A 19,702-nucleotide genomic window follows, 5' to 3' on the forward strand; every position below is an offset into this window, starting at 1 on the left:
CCGAAGATGGACACTTGGAACACACTGTCTATAGAAAACCAACACACACTAATAGATATCTGAACGCTAAATCTCATCACCACCCATCACAGATACAGGCAGTGGCAAATACATTAATTGCTCGGTCCTTCAGGCTCACAAACGAGAGGAACAGAGATAAAGAACTGAAGAAAATTAGTACCTGTCTTCGACAAAACGGATACCAAAGGCGCACCATCAGCAAGGCAATCAGTAAACAACAACAGCCGCAGCAGAGAGTGCAGGACGAGACCCAACGAAGATCGATCGCTGTCCTGCCATACATCAAGGGGGTTACTGACAAAATCGGCCGAATATTACGGAAAAACGACATCTCAACGGCATACAAACCTGACCATACCATCGGAGCAATACTAAGAAACCCAAAACAAAAAATTACTCTGGAAAACCAAGGAGTATACAGTGTAGCATGCGGATCGTGCAGCCTGACGTATGTGGGACAGACCAACAGAAGGATTTCAGCCAGGCTCGAGGAACATCGTTTAGCCATAAGAAACAAACAAACAACATCTGCTTTGTTTCAGCACCAACATCAGACAGGCCATAAAATTGATTTCGGCACTTGCAAACAAATAGCTAATATTCCTGATTTTAGGACTAGGATTATACGAGAGGCCATCGAAATAGAAAAGTCCGGACACCTCAATACGAGAGACGACGCTCTGCATTTATCCAACACGTGGAGAACGATAATCAAACAGCAGAGCGATGCGCAGCAGCCAACGGGAACATCGCAACTACGATCGGGCGAAATTAACAACGCGACAATTCAGGGGGCGGAGCCACCTCCCCCCACGCATAAGCAGCACCGTTACCATCTCCGGCGCAGAGTATAAATACCGCACGCACCGCCGATAACCTCCCAGTGTTCGAAGTGTTTTCGGAACGCGAGCATTGAAGATGCCAAGTGAGATTTTGGCGAAACGTCTGCAGGATTCCAGTCGGATGCAAGATTTGCAGGATTCCAGTCGGATGCAGGATTCCAGTCGGAGTTCAACGAGCGAACGGATGATATCCCGGAATATAGTGTCATCACATTTTTCCATCCGTGAATCAATACGTGAGAATATATATATATATATATATATATATATATATATATATATATATATATATATATATATATATATATATATATATATATATATATATATATATATATATATATATATATATATATATATATATATATATTATTATATATATATATTTTTTAATTAAATTTGATGATATAATATTAAAAATTTTGTTTAATAAAATTAGTGTTTCAAATTGATTTATAAATTTAATTGTATAGACGCCAACATTGGAAGGACTTTGCTCAGTATAAAGGGTATTCAAACAGTCTACAAATTTATTTCGATCATTTTGAAAGACGTTATATCAAGAAAAATACAGCACACAAACGACTATTAGTACCAAATGCTATTCCCACTGTACTTCCGCCTGATAATATTTTGAAGATGCCCAAGAATATGCCAAAACCTCCGTTGATAAGTGCAACTGCCAAAATTCATTGGTAAACATCAACAATGACGAAGTAATATTTGAACGGCTTTGGAAGTTATTGCTTTAAAAATAATTCAAAGAAAAACTTATTTATTTTTGTAGTAGTAAAGTACAAATATATTGCTAATATCCATAATGTTACTGTTATTCCAAATGAATGCTCACATATTGACAAAGGCATTACTTTAGAAGTACGCAAGGCTACTTACTGATAATGAACCAGCTTTAATTAATATTGAAACAAATAGCTTTGTAAAAATTACATTAAGAGGTAAGAAACTATGATTTCAATGCAGTCAAAGAAAATCAGTTAATTGTATTTAATATTCAAATTCACAATATTTTGCGTTTGTGTCTAGTAAACGAAGCAGGTGAGGCGATAGAAAATCAAATAAATCCAAAAGAACATAAAATGCAGAAGACATGCTTCAAAAAAAGTACATAAAGAAATTCATTGATATTCAAGTGAGAGATTGTCATTTGAAAATAATGACTATTGTAACACGCAGCCTAACAATGTTCCCATATTTTTATTATTTCATTACCAAAGAAAATGTGAGATTTATAACAGATGTCTGGTAATTGTAAATAATTGATAAATATACTTACTCTTGTTTTAAAAATGTTGAAATTCAAATTGTAAATATTATTGATCAGAATTTTTGTTACTACGGTTTCAAAAACTCCTGAATCCGAACTGTAAATATTATTTTTTATAATTTTTGTTTAAATAGCTTCTTAAAATTTAAACACAAACTTGAAATTGTTAGTAAAAAAAGGGAGTATTTTAAATAGCTCGAATTAACATTTTTTTCATTTTGGAGATAAAAAATATTCCAAATTTACCATATTACCAGTGAATAGTATTCAATGATTGAATGAATTTATTCTAGCTTCATACCAGTGTAAAATTTGATAACACCAAAATAAAACTCGACAAAATTTACAATTAAAATTATTTGATTGTAAAACCAGTTCCTATTATATTTAGTTTAACTTTTTTCTGTCATCACTTTTTCTGCTAATCACAAACACAATAAGTTCATAGATCTTGCATCAATACTATATTTTTTAATTACTATTTTAATACTACTTTTTTAAATTTTTGAATTTTTTTTTAAATTTTAATTTTTTTAAATTATCACTAATAAAACCTTCAATGCAGTTCGAGACGCTCGGCATCGCGGCGCTTCCACAGCGCTCGGCGCCTGGCGCGCTGTCATAAATAAATTCATTTTTTTTAACTAATGACGAGCAGTGAAATTTTTGATTTTTAATCCATTTTTTAATTAAAAACCCTTAAAATTTTCATTATAAAAAAATGTTGTTAACATCAAAATTTTAAACAATCGTTTTGGGGGATCAATCATAGTACTTATAAAAAATATATATAGATTAAATTTTTATGATAAAGTGGTAAATGGGGGGTCCACTTGATGTGATCTTACTCAATAGCAATGAACCCGAAAGCAATCCCACATTTGCCACTGTTATTCTTCCTTACATTCAAAACATCACTGACCACATACCAAAAATTCTAAATAAACATAACACCATACACCATACATTACATTACATGTATATGTGGCACAGAATACATTAGAGAGACCTGACGAAAAATATCAACATGAAAGCGCCTTAAGACTAAGACAAGTAAACTTATTCGCAGTGACCGAACATAATCACAAAACCGGACATAAAATTTTATTAGATAAAACTAAAATTCCTGCAACGAAGGATCGGAGAGTCTTAACCGCTACTCAGGTTCTCACCTGTCCCCAATATGGGAATCAATAATCCAAGACGAAGTTGATGCCCCTCATTTAGCTCCACCCCCCTCAAACTACATATAAGCAGCTACAGTACAGTACAGTACAGTTTATTCTTTCTCTTCAATTCTTAACCACTAATAATATCCCGTATCGACGATGTTGGCGTTTTTGAAAGTAAGCAGGTTTGTTTTAAAGCTTCCCGTTTAATAAGTTCTCTATTGATTAAAGTTTCATACACATTTTTCATAACCTGAGCAAAACATTGTTATATTCTCGTAAATTAACATTTTCACAATTCACTCTAAAGATGATTATTCAACACTGCCAGAAATCGTCAACAAGAAGTATATCAGAAAAAAGAAATGCACCTGGCGCACCCCTGCCTTGTCACTGAAGTAGGAATAAATGTTTTGTTAATCGCTTTACATAATAACAATAACATCGTTAACATTTTATATGAAGGAAGCCGACACGATAAAGATTGAGACAGACTATAAGAAAAACCGTTTGACAAATGATACAACACAAATGAGACAACCTGTACGTAAATAATTTAAAAATCTGTGTTGAAAGGACTTCTAAATAAAATAATTTTAGTGGCGGAAACGGTGACGCGCCGCCTCTGTCTTCCGGGCGTCACTTGCGAACAAATAAAGCTGCCGGTTATAAAAATTGAAAGGCATTTTCCCGCTATCGACGGCAACGTTCGGTTGGAACATCTCTGTGTGTCGTGAGAAGCAAGATGGTGTTGTCTCTAGGTCGTTGGGTCGGGAAGGTCGCTGTGGTCAGCGGCGCGAGCGCAGGAATAGGGGCCGCCATTGTCACGGAGCTGGTTAAGAATGGACTCGTGGTAAGGTCGGGCTAAGCGGAGTTTTATTATTTGAACGCTCTAACTAAATAATTTATACCCAGTATCAAGCAATCGTGAATGATTTTCTTTTGACTTTCGTACTTTTTTAACGCCATTTTGAAAATAATTTCTTGTGTCGAACGACGTGCCTTTGAAGAATATTTTCAATTATCCTCCAAAAGTATGAATAACACTTTTTGGGAAGAAATATAGTATGTAGTCTGTCTCAATCATCATCGTGTTGTCGTAACTGAAGGATCTTTCAAATATACCAGATGGGTGACGACGAATTATAATCCCTTTAAATCTTAGGTTTGAGTTATGTACGTCTATTTTTAAAGTTATTTTTTCGGAGAGGTATTCGCGATATTTTGTCTTAATTATTTTGAAATAAAGACAACAGCTTGTAGCTTTTTTGAATCTTTTCAATACGTTCAACAATTCCCATGTACGACATTACAGTGATTAAACACGGAGAGAACAAGAGCAACCCTTTTAAACAATCAATAGCATTTTGCATACAAGTCGAGAGATGATTTTCAAAGCGAAGTTTTGTATCTAAAAGTAACCCCAATTTTTTTGTTTTAAGTGGAAGAGTAATATAAAATATGCCTTTTAAAAGCATCAATCGCTTCTTCTGGTGTCAAAAATCGCTGCACACGTAATTTATTCTTAATGTATGGGAACGAAAAGAAGTCATTAGGTGCCAAATCCAAATGGTGGATGGCTCTTCGAGTCAACATTTCCAATGCTCAAAAAGGTCTTTATTTGCACTGATCGGTGAGAGCTAGCATTGTCGTCGTGATTAAACAAATGGTTGTGTACCATTCAGCATTGACCGTTTTATCTTTCACCAAAGAAACACTTGCAACGTGGAAAGTTCTCCAGGCTATCATTTGTTTCGACGTGCTTCGCTCACGAACAACGTTTGTGGGCTTAGTTACATTCTGAAAGACCCACACAGTCGACTGCTGCTTACTTTGAGGTTCATATGCGTAGATCCATGATTCATCACCTGTCAAGATATCATAGACGTGTTTGGAAGCACCGCGATCGTATTTTTTTATTATTTCCTTCGACCAATCAACACGAGCCTTTTTTTGTAACATTTGTAACATTGTTTTTTCTAAGTGTAATTTAATAAGATACTAAGATTTTCGATATACATTATCCTATACTTTGTTAGAAGCCCATGGAATAAAATTTTTTCCATTGTCTATTGTGTTTACTTGCCATAAAATAAAATAAGTATTAACCCAATGTTTCCGATAAAAGTACGAATAAGGATTAGAATTAGAAACTTTTTCTAAATTTGCGCGTATTGAAATTCGAGTTGCTATTTCGAAAAAATGATTGAATCGCGTATTCACTATATAACTCATTACTTAGTCGTATTTACTACTTAAGTATTTTAAGTTTGTTTACTATTTCATTGTGCATCTTTATCTAACATCGAATAATTAACGAATATCGTTATCTAACGGCTAAGAACGACTCAGAACTAACGACCAATGACTAACCAATTCCTAACCTATGTAGCCCTGTATTGAATGGGAGATATTTTCAATTTCTCACTATTTATTTTCACATCTCGTTTACATGTTTCCTTCCACTTTTGAAAAAATATTCAAAAATCGGGCTGGAAATAAAAAACGTTTCTGGATGTTGAGATAAACATTTTAAACCAGCTGTCTAATGATAACGAAAATAAATAATAATCCCGTTTGGCGAACTGCCATGGCCATGAATCCGCAATATCGATAGATACGGTTATCGTGTATCACTCATTTGATTGCGACACGTATCGCTTAAGTGAAAATGCGTTTTTCTCATTCCGTTTCATACAATTATCCTCGACAACAAACAAAATTGCTTCGCGCGGCTTTGAATGAGTCCGCACATTTTCAAGTTTTAAAAATAACATCAAATTCGATAAAAGCGTCGTCTCATCACACGCACACTTGTTTGTATACCACGGCCTGCTTTGATAAAGTTGCCCGCACAACGACATCGGCATTCAATACGATATTTGACAGAGTTCTGCAAGAAGCATTTTGACAGACGAAGCCTTCCTTGATATGGCGTACTGAATCACCTGGTTCAAAGCGTTCTACGTCATTTTGTCACACCTAACCTCCACTCTTCTCTACTCTTCTCTACAGAATTAACACACACTTCTGTGAAGCTAGTCAAATACAATTAACGACGACAAATAAACTCATTGGTAGTTGCCGAACACAATCACGAAACCTCATGCGAGGGTTATCTTTTATATTCCGGAATTTGTAATAAAAAACTATAAGCTACCAACAAATATGATTTTATTGTTTCTCAAATTGTTCACCCTGACGATCAAAGCACTTTTCCCACATCGAGTCGGGCACCTCCAAAACATGCTTTTTAAACGCATCAATCGCTTCTTCTGTTGGCAAAAATCGATGCCCGCGTAATTTATTCTTAAAGTTCTTTGTTTGCACTGATCGGTGAGAGCTGGCATTGTCGTTGTGGAGAGTGATTCCTCTTCGGCGGTTGGTTTTTCTAATTTTTTCGAAGTTTTTTCAGCAAACAAATGGTTGTGTACCATTCAGAATTGACTGTTCTAGCTTTCACCAAAAAACAGTTGCAACGCGGTAATCCCTACCAGATATAATACACTTGGGCCGAACTTTTTTTCCAATCCTTGAAGAACTTTTGGTAGAGCCTTGGGTTCTTCGAGCGATTTCTTCCCTATCTCCTCAGTCGTTCGAAACCCCCTTTCTTTCAAGGGTTTCTGGAGTTTTGGAAACAGGAAAAAGTCGCAGGGGGGCATATCTGGTGAATATGGTGGCTGAGGCATGATTGTGGTTTTGTTTTTGGCCAAAAAGTCAGGCACAAGCAATGATGAGTGAGCAAGTGGATGAATTATTTGTCCACCATTTCAGACGTTTTCTTCGTAACGCTTCTCGTGCATAACTTCAAGGTAATACTCTTTATTGACTATACGACCTTGAGGCAAGGACTCTTGATAAACTACGCCACGATAATCAACCAAAACAGGGTTTTAAGAGCATATCTGCATTTTCGAGTCAGATACTTGCTGATTTTGACCAGATTCTAGTCAGAATCTGCTTTCTGGCCACTTATCATTTCCATTGTCGTTCCTTGTTCTTGATGCATTTTAACATATTTATTTATTATGTATATTGCCTAGGCCTGACTTATCTTTCATATTGCTTGTCTATAATCCGGATGACTGTGGCTGATAAATAAATCATCTGGCAGGTGGCGGGACTGGCTAGAAGAAAGGAAAAAGTGGAAGAACTGTCGAAGAAGCTGAGCGGCGAGAAAGGCAAACTGGTCGCAGTGCAATGCGACGTCACCAAAGAGTCGGACATCGTGACCGCGTTCGAATACGTGTTGAAAAACTTGGGGCCTACGCATATCCTAGTGAACAACGCAGGATTGGCGCAAGCCTCGTCCCTTATCGACGGAGACACTCAAGCATGGAAACGGGTCCTCGGTAATTTTCCACCAGTGGTCTTGATCAGTCTGTGTTATTCCCTCATTTTCATTATTGGTCTCTACATACACATATTATGACCCAAAAAATATTCATCAAGGAGTCCCAAAAATGTTTAACAGAACAGTAATGAATTATAATAATTGATGATTGATTATATATATATATATATATATATATATATATATATATATATATATATATATATATATATATATATATATATATATATATATATATATATATATTTTTTTTTTTCACGTATTGATTCACGGATGGAAAAATGTGATGACACTATATTCCGGGATATCATCCGTTCGCTTGTTGAACTCCGACTGGAATCCTGCAGACGTTTCGCCAAAATCTCACTTGGCATCTTCAATGCTCGCGCTCCGAAAAGTGTTCGAAGTGTATATATATATATATATATATATATATATATATATATATATATATATATATATATATATATATACATATATATATATATATATATATATATATATATATATATATATATATATATATATATATATATATAGGATAATAGGATTACTATTCATCTAAGTGGTTATAATATCTTTCAAACCAAGCAAATCAGCACAGTATGTCATTCTATCTATATTTTGAAAGTGTAATAGCGGACATACGAATTTGGATGGTATTGCTATTAACAGTGTTTTTTATTTCGTTCCTTTTGCTCTCACAAAACGAAATAAATCTTTTAAAGCCAACGCCATAAATATTATCTTGCAACCATGAATAATTCATATCATTTTTGAATGGGAGTATTTACTTTTAACTAAAGATCCAAAATTTGTATAACCTCGAACGGTTTATGAAGAACAATTATAAGGTTGCCAATTGTACTATTTATTGAAAACTCTCATTTAATTTAAGGCTACGTTGCCTCTATTTTAATATTCTTCAGTTTTTCAGTTGATTTTGGGGATTGTATTGAAATTATATTGCCGTTAATTTGTTCTTGGCTTATTACTACTTATTACTAAATTTATTTGATTTTTTTCTTATTCTTAACTATAAATAAGTCAAGGCTTTTAAAAAATACATTCGTTTTTCATTAAATCAAAAAATAAGTGGCCAGTTTTTTTAAATTTAAAAACGCTTCGATTTCTTTTTTTGTATTGAAATTTATACAGAGTTTCAAAACAAATGCCCTATCGGGATACCAATATGGCGGAAAAATAACGTATAATATTAAAGAAATATTAGTATCACTTTCCGCATATTTTTTTTAAAAAATAGTGAAGGGGATTGAATTAGACAATCCCTACCATTGCGTTACTGTTAATTTTTAGAAAAAAAAATCTAGTAGGCTCATCCAAGCGTTTCTTGTTGCAATTTTTAGTTTTTTACGCAACTCAAAATGGAAAGAAACAAAAGCAAGTTTTATGAAAAAAATCAAGCAGACAAAACAGTTTCATAAAATAATATTAAATAAATAAAATTGCATAAGTTTCTCCTGAAATTTGCTTAGAAAAGTGTGTTTTTATAATATTAATAATTCCGCAATATTTTATTGTTTTATATAATATGTACCGGGTGACACAAGAAAGTGGGAATACTCTATAACTTTTAAACAGCTTGAGATAGCGATTTGAAATTTGGAAGGGTTAATATAGACCGAATGTCCAATTTTCTGACTATATGTAGTTTTGAGCGGATACGACAGTAACTTTCGAATTTTAAATGGCACAGCCTATATTTTTTTACATTTTTGGATTCAGGATTCTACGCAGGACGGTTTTTCTCTTTTCTTTTTGTTTTTTTAAATTTTTATTTAATTTTTTAAAATTGGCTTTGATGATCATGAATTCTATTTACCGCTTCACCTGATCTTGAGAAAAATTGTAAATGAAACTTTTCTTTACTTGTCTAATGGCAAATAGCATCTGATATTATTAACTCTTAATTTTTTAAGATAACCTAGTTTTTTCAAATAGCACCCTAGTGGGAACAAAAACTTTTTAAATCAGGTACTTTTGAAAACCAGATAAGTAAATACATTTTTATAAAATCAAAAATTTTGCTTTGGTTGCTTTGCTTCTATTCAGTATTAGTTGTCAAGTCGGTAAGATTAAAAATGCGGAAGAAACTCTCGACAAGCTCATTATTATTCTCTTCATGTTTAGCTAACAGCCAATTCCAATATCGAAGTCTTCTTACCAAGTCAGCTTCATAAAGATGTTGATGAAGGTTTTACTTAAAAGAATGATGAACGCGTTTTTTTAAAAATTTAAAAAATGAAATTTTCTTTTTAAAATGGACAATTGGACAATGGACAATTATTGACCTTCAATTAGAAAACACCCTGTATAAATAACTAACTAAAGTTTTTTCGCATTTATTTGGAACCGACCGACCTATTATCATTATAAATTATATTTCTTTTTTCGAAGCAGATCGATACTTGAACGGTAGTAAGCCACTGCGTACATTAACTCGTTTGACCTAACAAACAGATACGAACGTCCTCGGTTTGTCCATCGCGACGAGGGAAGCCATTAAACAAATGAAGGCCAACAACATCGACGGTCACGTGATCCACATTAACAGCATCACGGGGCACAAAGTCGTCAACTTTCCAGGCGCAAGCGTTTATCCCGCCAGCAAGTACGCCGTTACCGCTCTGGCTGAAACTCTCAGACACGAAATCAACAGTCAAAATCTTAAAATCAAAATAACGGTACGTATAATATATATGCAACTAAAAAATACTCGAAAATATTACGTTAAATGCTGGGCTTTGTCAGTTCTGCCATTCGGTTTACGTATAACTTCGTGTGTATTTTAATTTTGGATTGTTCACACAATATTACATATTTATCTACAAGGTGTGCCAAAAAAGCTTTTATAATTTCGTAACAACATTTACACTAATTTCAAAAATGTTTAACACATTGTAGCTTTTTTTACATTCATAAATAAAATCGTCACGTAGTTGACCGTCTTTTGTTTAATTTTTGTATATCTTGAAAGTTATTAAAAACTAAAATTATAAACATCTATTGATTAACAATATTACGCTAAAATACCCTTGATGTCTAAAGCTGCACTTATCCCAGTCGTCAATATTATTTATTCCACTCTTGGTTCTTTAATGTTGTCCACGAGGGTGTTGTAAAAAGTTTCCGGACTGACCAAGGAAAACAATATTAAAAAAAAAGTTTGCTTTATTTTTCAACACTAATACATTTCTCATACCGGTTTGGTTATACCAGTTTTAAACTTAGTATCGTCGAGCTCCTCAAAATACTGATTTACAGCTTCGATGACGTCTTCGTTAAATCTTTTACCGCTCAATCATTTTTGAGGTTAGGAAACAGGTAATACAAGCGATTTTAATGTCTCTTAAAAGAAAGTTTTTTGCAAGAATAGCGGAACAACGTAAAATTTCTCACTGGAGTCGCCACTGGTTCTTGTCCAACATCGTGATAAACGAAATAATAAAAATCCTCAAAACCTCAAGCACCACGTGCCTTGAACCGAATGAATTCGTTTCCCAAAACCCGAGAGAAATATTAATTTATTAATAGTTTAAATCTAACATCGGGAGTGGGATTGATCCCGTGTTTTCATTACCGGCGTGTTGGCTGTCGTTTTTGCTTCTAATTTTTAAAACAATACCGCGTATCGGGTGATCAATTTCTAACTGTTTTGAAGGAAAGCCAACATAATCTTCGTCAACACTGATACATTTCTTAAAACAGTGTGCTAATTTCGTTTTAAATCTTTTTAAACGTAGATTCGTCGAGCTCCTCAAAATGCTGATTTATTGCTTCGACGACTTCTTCGTTGCTCTTAATTTTTTTTTCTGCCAAGCCATTTTTTGAGATTAGGAAACAGGTAATAGTCGCTGGCGGCTAAGTCTGGAGAGTATGAAGGTCGCTGCATCAACAATCGACGAATGCACTGGTGCGTTGTCGTGATGAAACAACATTTCTTTTGCACCTCGTGCCTTAAAAGTTGCAGTAACCATACGTAGTATTGACCAGTGATAGTCTTACCCTTTTCAAGGTAATCAATGTAAATTCCTCTCGCATCCCAAAACACAGTAGCCATAGCCTTGTTTGGCGATAAAATTGTTTTGGTTTTCTTTGGAGTTGGTTCCTCTTTTACAATCTACTGTTTTCACTGTTTTGGGGAATGTAGTGATGGATCCAAGTCTCATTAGAAATTGTCGGTAGAAATGTTTTTTCGAAAGATTTTTTGGTGGAGCATTAGAAAACGCGCCACCCACGTGCCCATGCTCAAATGGCCGTTGAAAATATTTCGCACACCCTCAGCTATCATCCTACAGATTATTTTAAACTCAGAAACCCACTGCTTAATAGTTGAGTATGATGAGGAGGAGTTTCCTGGGGTCTCGTGCAATGTAGTCTCAAAGTGGATAGTAAGAAACGTTTTTTACATAGTTCTGTAGAGTTACGGTTGCGCAATGACGAGTTCTGGTTTCTACCATTGGGTTGCTTCCTTCCTTTTTCCATAGTACTTCTGGATGCCTTCTGTAATTCAGTATGTTCATTATACCTGCAATGCGCGCATTCTATCAATTTCTTCTTCGCAGTGGCGTGCACTTTAGTATGTCGCCCACGTCCTCTTGAATACTCAATTGTTGATGTTTCTTTTGGGAATTGGATAATGAGATGAATACTTTGAGAATGGAAATTCTAATTGCATACATACATATCATCAGAAAATCGGCTGAATGATACATAGATTTTAAAAATGGCTTGAGAAACATCACAGACCGCAAAATCATCAATCTCGTCGAATGGTTTGTTTCATAGAACACTAGGAAACTTGAACAGTTTTTTTATTTCTTTAATACATTTGTTTATGTATAGAAATAATGCATATCAAAACTCAAAACCCAATATTTAAGTTTCAATAAATAATTTTGCTTGTGACGCCCTCCTTTTGCTCCGACACTAAACAGGTGGGATGGTCGTGACATCATACCGCTGCTTTTCAATCGTTATTCTCAGGTTGTAGGTCGAGAATTATATTATTTATATATTTAGGATTCCACTAGTTTTAAAAAATCCTCTTTGTTTTTTTATTGAATATTTTTGATTTGATTTTTGATATTTTTGATTTTTAAAAACTAGAAAACTTTAAGCCGATTACGATATTATATTGGTTTAAAACTAGTTGCTAAATTTTCTATTAAACATACATTTTAGCTTTTTTGTTTTGTATCCAAGATGACACCATAAACATATCCATTAAAGGTAAATTATCAGATTGACATTTTAAAAAGTTGGCTTCGGTCATTTTCAAAAGTTTCTTTTTGATACTAAACACAAGATAACAAAAGCAAGCGACAAAATAAAGACTAAACTTGAAATTAAAACCAACGCGATCAAGTGGTCGTTCTCTAATGGCTTCTCTATGCTACCATCTGGCTGGCGCGTAGTCTAACAAGCGGATTGACGTCACAATCAGTCATAGCCAAAGGTTAAAGCTCGTTTCAAAGAGGATTTAAATTTTACAATTTTTAGTTGCTTATCTTTGATAGATAGAACTGCGAATTTATAATTTTTGTGAACTTTTAATAGTATAAACTTACTTTTATTAGCAATATTTTTCAAATTATTTTTTTTTTCCAAGTTCCCTATTGCATATGCTACTTCTTCGGTTTAATTAAAGCAACGGTCCTAGTCTTATAAGAGTTTCTTTTCAGAGCGTGAGTCCTGGGTACGTAGAGACCGAGTTCATCGAAGTTTTTTCAGGAAAAACCGCCAAGGATCTGGGTTTAACTCAAAGCGGTCTGAAAGCTGAAGACGTGGCAGATGCGGTGGTTTACGCTCTATCTACGCCTCCACACGTGAATGTGAGTAATATCTTGTTTTTTTTCGATAACATGCATGGCAATTGCCAAACATTTCTTGGAATTGCTTTGGGTTAACTTCCACGATTCTTGCTCTCTAAAGATTTATAACATATGCCCATTTTTTCATAGAAACAAAGAAGTAAGCGGTTTTAAAAACCCTTTTCACTTCATACAGGAAATTATAAATACAATTTTGAAAAAGGCTTATTAATTGTAGGTTTCGGAGGTGACAGTTCAAATAATTGGTGAAGCGTAGATCCGGTCGACGTTCCTCTTTGACAACTCACAACATTTCGCATTTCAATAAAGCAAATTTGTACTAAGTCGTTTTATTTGTCATTTACTAGTCCCGCTACTACGTCATTATTCAGTGAGAATTCTTCATGAGGGTTACGTACGAGTAAGCCGCCTTCATGATCTAAAAAACTCATCGTAAAATCTCGAACGACAGAGAAGTGGCGCCTTGCCGTGAGAGCCGACTGAGTAGTCATGGCGCCGAAGGGCCCGATAGCCAGCACCAGGGGACGTTGGCTGCGCATTATCATCATCAGGATCAGTTTCTTCACTTTATCATTCTGCTCGTACCATTGGCTCTTGTACGCCGCATCACCCAGAGCCAAACTCTGCATCTTTATCTCGTTGGAATACCAACCGAGAACGAAGACTTGGAACACCAAGAGGCAGAGGTATATTATCGGGAAAGCCAGGGACGTCACGCTGGGTTCGACCTTAAAAAAATATCCAAGAATTTGAGTCGTACTCCGACAGCAAATCTTACCGACGTCACTTGGATCGAAACACTAGCCACGTTCAAAGAGCTAAGCGTGTATTCCAGCAGCATCAGGTACTTCATAGAGCCGTTAAGGTCTCTTACAAAGCTAAACAGAGAACAAAGACGTTACCACAAATATTTAGCATAAGAAATTGCAAGTTTTATATCAATGATGTCCTAAGTGAAGATTCCAAAGGTTTACTTTTTCCTGTCTTGCGTGTTTCATTTTTCAAATGTTTCTTCATCACAAATGGTTAGTTGTGCTTTTAACGCCGTCAGTTTTGCCATCAACGATACTTTCAATGGGCTGATAGCAACTAAAAAAGTTATTATTTAATAGTCTCATCTGTTTTCTTAGTTCTTTTTGGTTTGCTCCTATTATTTATTATAAGCAATTTTCTTTATCAATTCTTTTCTAATCACAAAAGGTTCGCTGTGCTCCTAACTTCATCGTTTTGCCAATCAACAGTATTTTCGATAAGCTGGTACCAGCTAAAATAGTTATTATTTAAAAATCCGGTCTTCTTTAAATCTACTAAGAAAAGGAGGGTATAGTTGCCTTTTCGTTTGCTCGTATTATTTATCAGAAACAATTTTCTTTTTCGACTGTCAATCAGCTGATAGCAGCTAAAAAAAAATCGTATCTAAAAGTAATGTCCTCTTTAAATCTGCTAAGAATAGGTAGGTATATTTTTCCTTTTGGTTTGGTCGTATTATTTATTATAAACAATTTTCTGTTTTCTACGTCCATCAGTTTTGTCAATGAAGAATATTTTCAATCAGCTAATAGCAGCTAAAAAACTTATTATTTTGAAGTCTTGTCTTCTTTAAATCTGCTAGGAAAAGGTGGGTATATTTTTCCTTTGGTTTCCTCGTATTATTTATTATTAACAATTTTCTTTTTCGACTGTTTTCATATCACAAATGGTTATTTGTGCTTCCAAGTTCATCAGTTTTATGATAGCAGTTAAAAAACTTATCATTTTAAAATTTTGTCTTCTTTAAATCTGCTAAAAAAAGGTAAGTATATTTTTCTTTTTTGGTTTGCTCGCATTATTTACTATAAACAATTTTCTTTTTCAACTGTTTCCATATCACAAATGGTTATTTGTGCTTCTAAGTCCCATCGGTTTTGCCAATGAAGAATATTTTCAATCCGTTGATAGCAGCTAAAAAACTTATTATTTTAAAGTCTCGTTTTCTTTAAATATTTTAAGAAAAGGTGGGTATATTTTTTCCTTTATATTTGCTCGTTTTATTTATTATAAATAATTTTCTTTTTCAACTGTTCTCATGTTACAAACGGAAGTCCATCAGCTTTGCCATTGAAGAGTATTTACAATCGGCGGATAGCAGCTAAAAGAGTTCGTGTTTAAAAGCCTTGTCTTCTATTAATCTGCTAAGTAAAGGTGGGTATATTTTTCTTTATGGTTTGCTCGTATTATTTATTATAAACAAGTTTCTTTTTCGACTGTTTTCATATCACAAATATTTATTTGTGCTTCTAAGTCTATCAGTTTTGCCAATGAAGAATATTTTCAATCAGCTGATCAAAAATTGCGTCACCAGTCACTATTCTTGACAATTAGCAAAAAAAAAACGAACATTCCATTTTTTAGAAAATATATATATATATATATATATATATATATATATATATATATATATATATATATATATATATATATATATATATATATATATATATATATATATATATATATATATATATATATATATATATATATATATATATATATATATATATATATATATATATATATATAACTATATATATAACTAGAAAACTATGTTTTTGAGGTTAATTTTTTTTGTATGGCTCGTATTTAAGGTTTCGCAGGTTTCAAATTTGCCAGAGAAGTAGAACTTCATACCCACATCTGAATTGTAAAATTTGGGCGCAATTAAATCTCGCAAAGGGTTTAAAAAATATTTTTGAATCTTTTTGCTTAGAAAAAAAATGTTTTCTCGAAAACTGTTTAACCGATCGGCATAATTTTTAGACCAAGAAACGCGAAAGATCCGCTACCATAACCTTTACTTCAAGCATTTTCTCGATTTTAGACAGGGTTTTTCAATGGCAGACAAAAATCTAAAATTGGTGAAAACTAGGGCTGTTTCTTTGAAATATTTTAGAATTTTTGTATCTATATCATCTATCGCATACGTTGCCCGAGATATTTCAAAAAATCTATACGAAAATGACGCGATGACGTCATTTACTATCACGAAGTACCGCATAGTTTTGGTTAGTTAGTTTGAAAAAAAGTATTTTCTTGAAAACCATTTACTCTATTTAAAAAAATCATATTCCCGGAAACGTGGGAGATCCAGGGCTATAACTTCTACATTAGGCATTTTTTGGATTACGGGCTAGGTTATTGACACACATCTTCAGGGTTAATTTTGAAAGATATAAAAAAAAGTGTAAATGCAAAAGTTTGAAGATTTTTGCTCTATTATCTTATATAATATAATTAAATAATTTGAGGACCAAAATATTGTCACACGGAAGACCAGGACAATAGAAAGAAATTTGATATATTATTGTACTTTATTTTCAAAGTAAATTATTATACTATTCATGACTTCAATCAATCCAATCAAATCCTGAATATTCTATACCTGACGTTGAAAAGTTGTCCAGTTCCTTCCAGTGCAAAATTTAACCGATGAACAATATCAAGCAGCGTCGCATTTTTGAAAAACTGCTGCTAAAACAAGCCGTCTTTAATTTTTATGGAAGGGTCTAAAATGTGAGTTGACAAAATTACAAAAGAAACTGCTACGGATGAAATAATTACTGAAATGGGTCTTCAAGTTTTAAGATTGCCATAGAATTGGTGTGGGCTCAGTGCAAAATACGATGTTGCTGCTGCAGTATCTGTTTGGAAGGCAGCTCTCCAGACAGTTGCCAAAGAAAATTGGATCATTTTCTGGTGGTAACAGTTACAACTTTGACTCTGATGATGAAGATGTTTCATCGTAAATATAAATTAAGTGTAGAGAAGTATTTAAAAAAAAAATAAAAATCGCGTATGCAAAAAGACCATATTTCAAAAACCGTTTAGAAGACTGAAAAAATTCTTAAACCAGAAGACGCAGAGGATACAACTTCATAAACTGTTTTTTCTTAGCTATTTTTGAAAAATATACAGGGTGCGCCGCAAATTCAAAAAACTGAAAAATAGACGTCAGTTTTTTTTTACATGATGATATAGCTCGTATAGACAGGTTTTTAAGTGTGGCACAGGGTGTTAGCGATGTGCCGTGCAAAACGAAAAAACGTAATAAGTGCCCTAAATTTGCAGCTACCGACTTTAGACTTGGGAGAGAAGTAGAAGTAGAAAGTAGAAAATAACGCGAAGTATTTTCTTAAAATTTTTGAATATTTTTTTTTTGGTTATTTTGGCTTCCGGAACAACATCTTTTCCACCAAAACCATTCATCCGATGGGAAAAATTTTACAACCCTAATACGTTAGAGATCTGGCGCTATAACTTTGTTTCACTCATTTTTTCGATTACATACAAGGTGTTTCATTAAATTATTAACCTTAAATCAATATTCGTACAAAAAATAGCTAATGTGTTCAAACAGTGTTATAGGCTACAAGGGCTACAATTTTTGTATTTACGATTACGATACAAGTATTTTCTCGCAAACTATTTATCCTATTGAAAAAATTCATATACCGGAAAATGTGGGAGATCTAGGGCTATAACTTTTACTTTGGGCATTTTTTTGGATTATGTACAAGATACGTCGATTATTGGTAAACAAACAAAAAGATCCTGAAATTGCCGTTATCGTGGCTTAATAGCTTAACAATAGGGTGGTCGGACCAGAAATAGAACAGTTATTAGAAAATATGGCAATTATGCACATAATGTTCAATCGGTTACCGATTATCTAAATAATACATAAAAACTTTGGATAGGTAGGCAAGGAACCATCAAATGGCCTGCCAACAGCACCGACCTAAATCCTTGTGACATTTGTTTGTGTGGTGATAATTAAAATATAAGATTTATTATAGTAGACTTGAAAGTTAACAAGCGAGTTACAAGTGACAAGATTTAATTGAATAATATAAATTATTCGCCGTTTTTCTTCCTCAGTATAAGTTATTTAACTTAGGCTGCAGCAAAGAATATAAGATGGACGGGAAGGTCGCGTATACTGTTACGAATGCCATCTATTATTTGTGTCCAAGTACTAAAGTACCGTCATGGCGGTTTAAAGTAATGCGTCACACTGAAAATACTACAGTAACTTGTGATAACAGCACTTTATTTGTATTTTAATTAAAAAAAATTTAAAACTATTTCGACATTTTTTTTTCACATTTCACCTTTCAAACTTTAAATTGAATTGAACAGTACGTCCCGCGAGTTTTCGGTTTTCGAGACTGGACACACTCACTAGAGGGCGTTGAAACTTCGTGTTAAAATTGCCACTAATGGGAGCATTCCACTCTACCTTATACTCTTTGGGCTGCAGATCTTTAGCTTTGACTAGTTGTCAAAAGTAGAACATTGTCAAAAAAAACATAGATAATATGGTTGCAAAGCAGACTTGACCATTTTGTCCAGAAAGCGAACGATAATTATTTTTAAACTGAAAAATCTGAAAAACGGCTAAATGAAATTCAATAAACTATATGTTTTTGAAATCAGAAAATAAAGATGTATCGTCGTGTGTTTTTTCTGACATTTTCATAAGATAATAGAGCAAACATTTACACTTTTCAAAATTAAGCCTGTAAGTGGGTGTCAAAATGCAATGAATAAGCCTGCGCAAAGTGTGTCGAACGCAGACGAAAAATCTAATGAAAACTGTAAATTATTTCCGGTAAACGGAAAACTATAAAACGCGGTTGGTTTAAACAGTATCGTGAATTGTGTCCAGAAAGGGTTTCAGGTTTCGTATACCATACAGGGTGCGCGAGATATTTGTGGATATTTTGTAACTTTTTTGTAACTTTAAAGTGAGACGCTTTATACAGGGTGCAACGAAATTACATCGATTTTGCGAAAACCAAAACCAACCAAAACTTTGTGCGGGTCCGACTAGCTTTGACCTAAAAATCGGGACTTACTCGACCACACCCTGATGCTTTTCGATGAGACGCTCGACTTTTTCGAAAATGTCGGCGGAATCGTTTGCGCCGATATCCCGGAAACTAATCTGCAAGACCCTGAGCTGCGCCCCAGCGTAAGTTATGGTACTTACGAAGAAGACCTGCGCAGCGCTGTTGGTGAGGGCTGCGTTATACAGACAATACGCGTAGATGACGTTGGTGCCGGTCCTGTGTTCGTCCTTGTCGAACGGAAACCAGTTCCAGTACAGTTCGGGTTTCGCTATGGACTCGTTCATCTTC

At 34.1% G+C, this 19,702-nt stretch overlaps 2 protein-coding genes across 2 annotated transcripts; one reads left to right on the forward strand and one right to left on the reverse strand.

Annotated features, from left to right (window-relative positions):
• Positions 1–3,991: 3,991 nt before the first annotated feature.
• LOC132698133 (farnesol dehydrogenase-like) lies at positions 3,992–13,849 on the forward strand. The gene is made up of 5 exons (XM_060664032.1): positions 3,992–4,170; positions 7,432–7,669; positions 10,153–10,376; positions 13,377–13,526; positions 13,744–13,849. The coding sequence occupies exons 1-5, from the start codon at positions 4,063–4,065 to the stop codon at positions 13,780–13,782; spliced, it is 759 nt and encodes a 252-aa protein (XP_060520015.1). The 5' UTR covers positions 3,992–4,062; the 3' UTR covers positions 13,783–13,849.
• Positions 13,850–13,855: 6 nt separating this feature from the next.
• Positions 13,856–15,891, reverse strand: LOC132698134 (odorant receptor Or2-like). Its single transcript, XM_060664033.1, has 2 exons — positions 14,305–15,891; positions 13,856–14,254 (listed from the first exon to the last, which is right to left on the reverse strand). Exons 1-2 carry the CDS (start codon positions 14,377–14,379, stop codon positions 13,856–13,858), a joined length of 474 nt encoding a protein of 157 aa, XP_060520016.1. The 5' UTR covers positions 14,380–15,891.
• Between the last annotated feature and the right edge of the window lie 3,811 nt (positions 15,892–19,702).

The sequence above is a fragment of the Cylas formicarius genome, unplaced genomic scaffold, assembly GCF_029955315.1.
Source record: "Cylas formicarius isolate icCylForm1 unplaced genomic scaffold, icCylForm1.1 PGA_scaffold_2__14_contigs__length_35257938, whole genome shotgun sequence".
NCBI lineage: Eukaryota > Metazoa > Arthropoda > Insecta > Coleoptera > Brentidae > Cylas > Cylas formicarius.

Bases quoted from the DNA above. Each gene is read 5' to 3' on its own strand.
- LOC132698133 (XM_060664032.1), top strand. From the start codon at position 4,063: ATGGTGTTGTCTCTAGGTCGTTGGGTCGGGAAGGTCGCTGTGGTCAGC. The intron at 7,670-10,152 runs GTAATTTTCCAC...CCTAACAAACAG, and splicing joins AGCATGGAAACGGGTCCTCG to ATACGAACGTCCTCGGTTTG. The intron at 13,527-13,743 runs GTGAGTAATATC...TATTAATTGTAG, and splicing joins CTACGCCTCCACACGTGAAT to GTTTCGGAGGTGACAGTTCA.
- LOC132698134 (XM_060664033.1), bottom strand. From the start codon at position 14,379: ATGAAGTACCTGATGCTGCTGGAATACACGCTTAGCTCTTTGAACGTG. The intron at 14,255-14,304 runs GTAAGATTTGCT...TATTTTTTTAAG, and splicing joins TTTCGATCCAAGTGACGTCG to GTCGAACCCAGCGTGACGTC.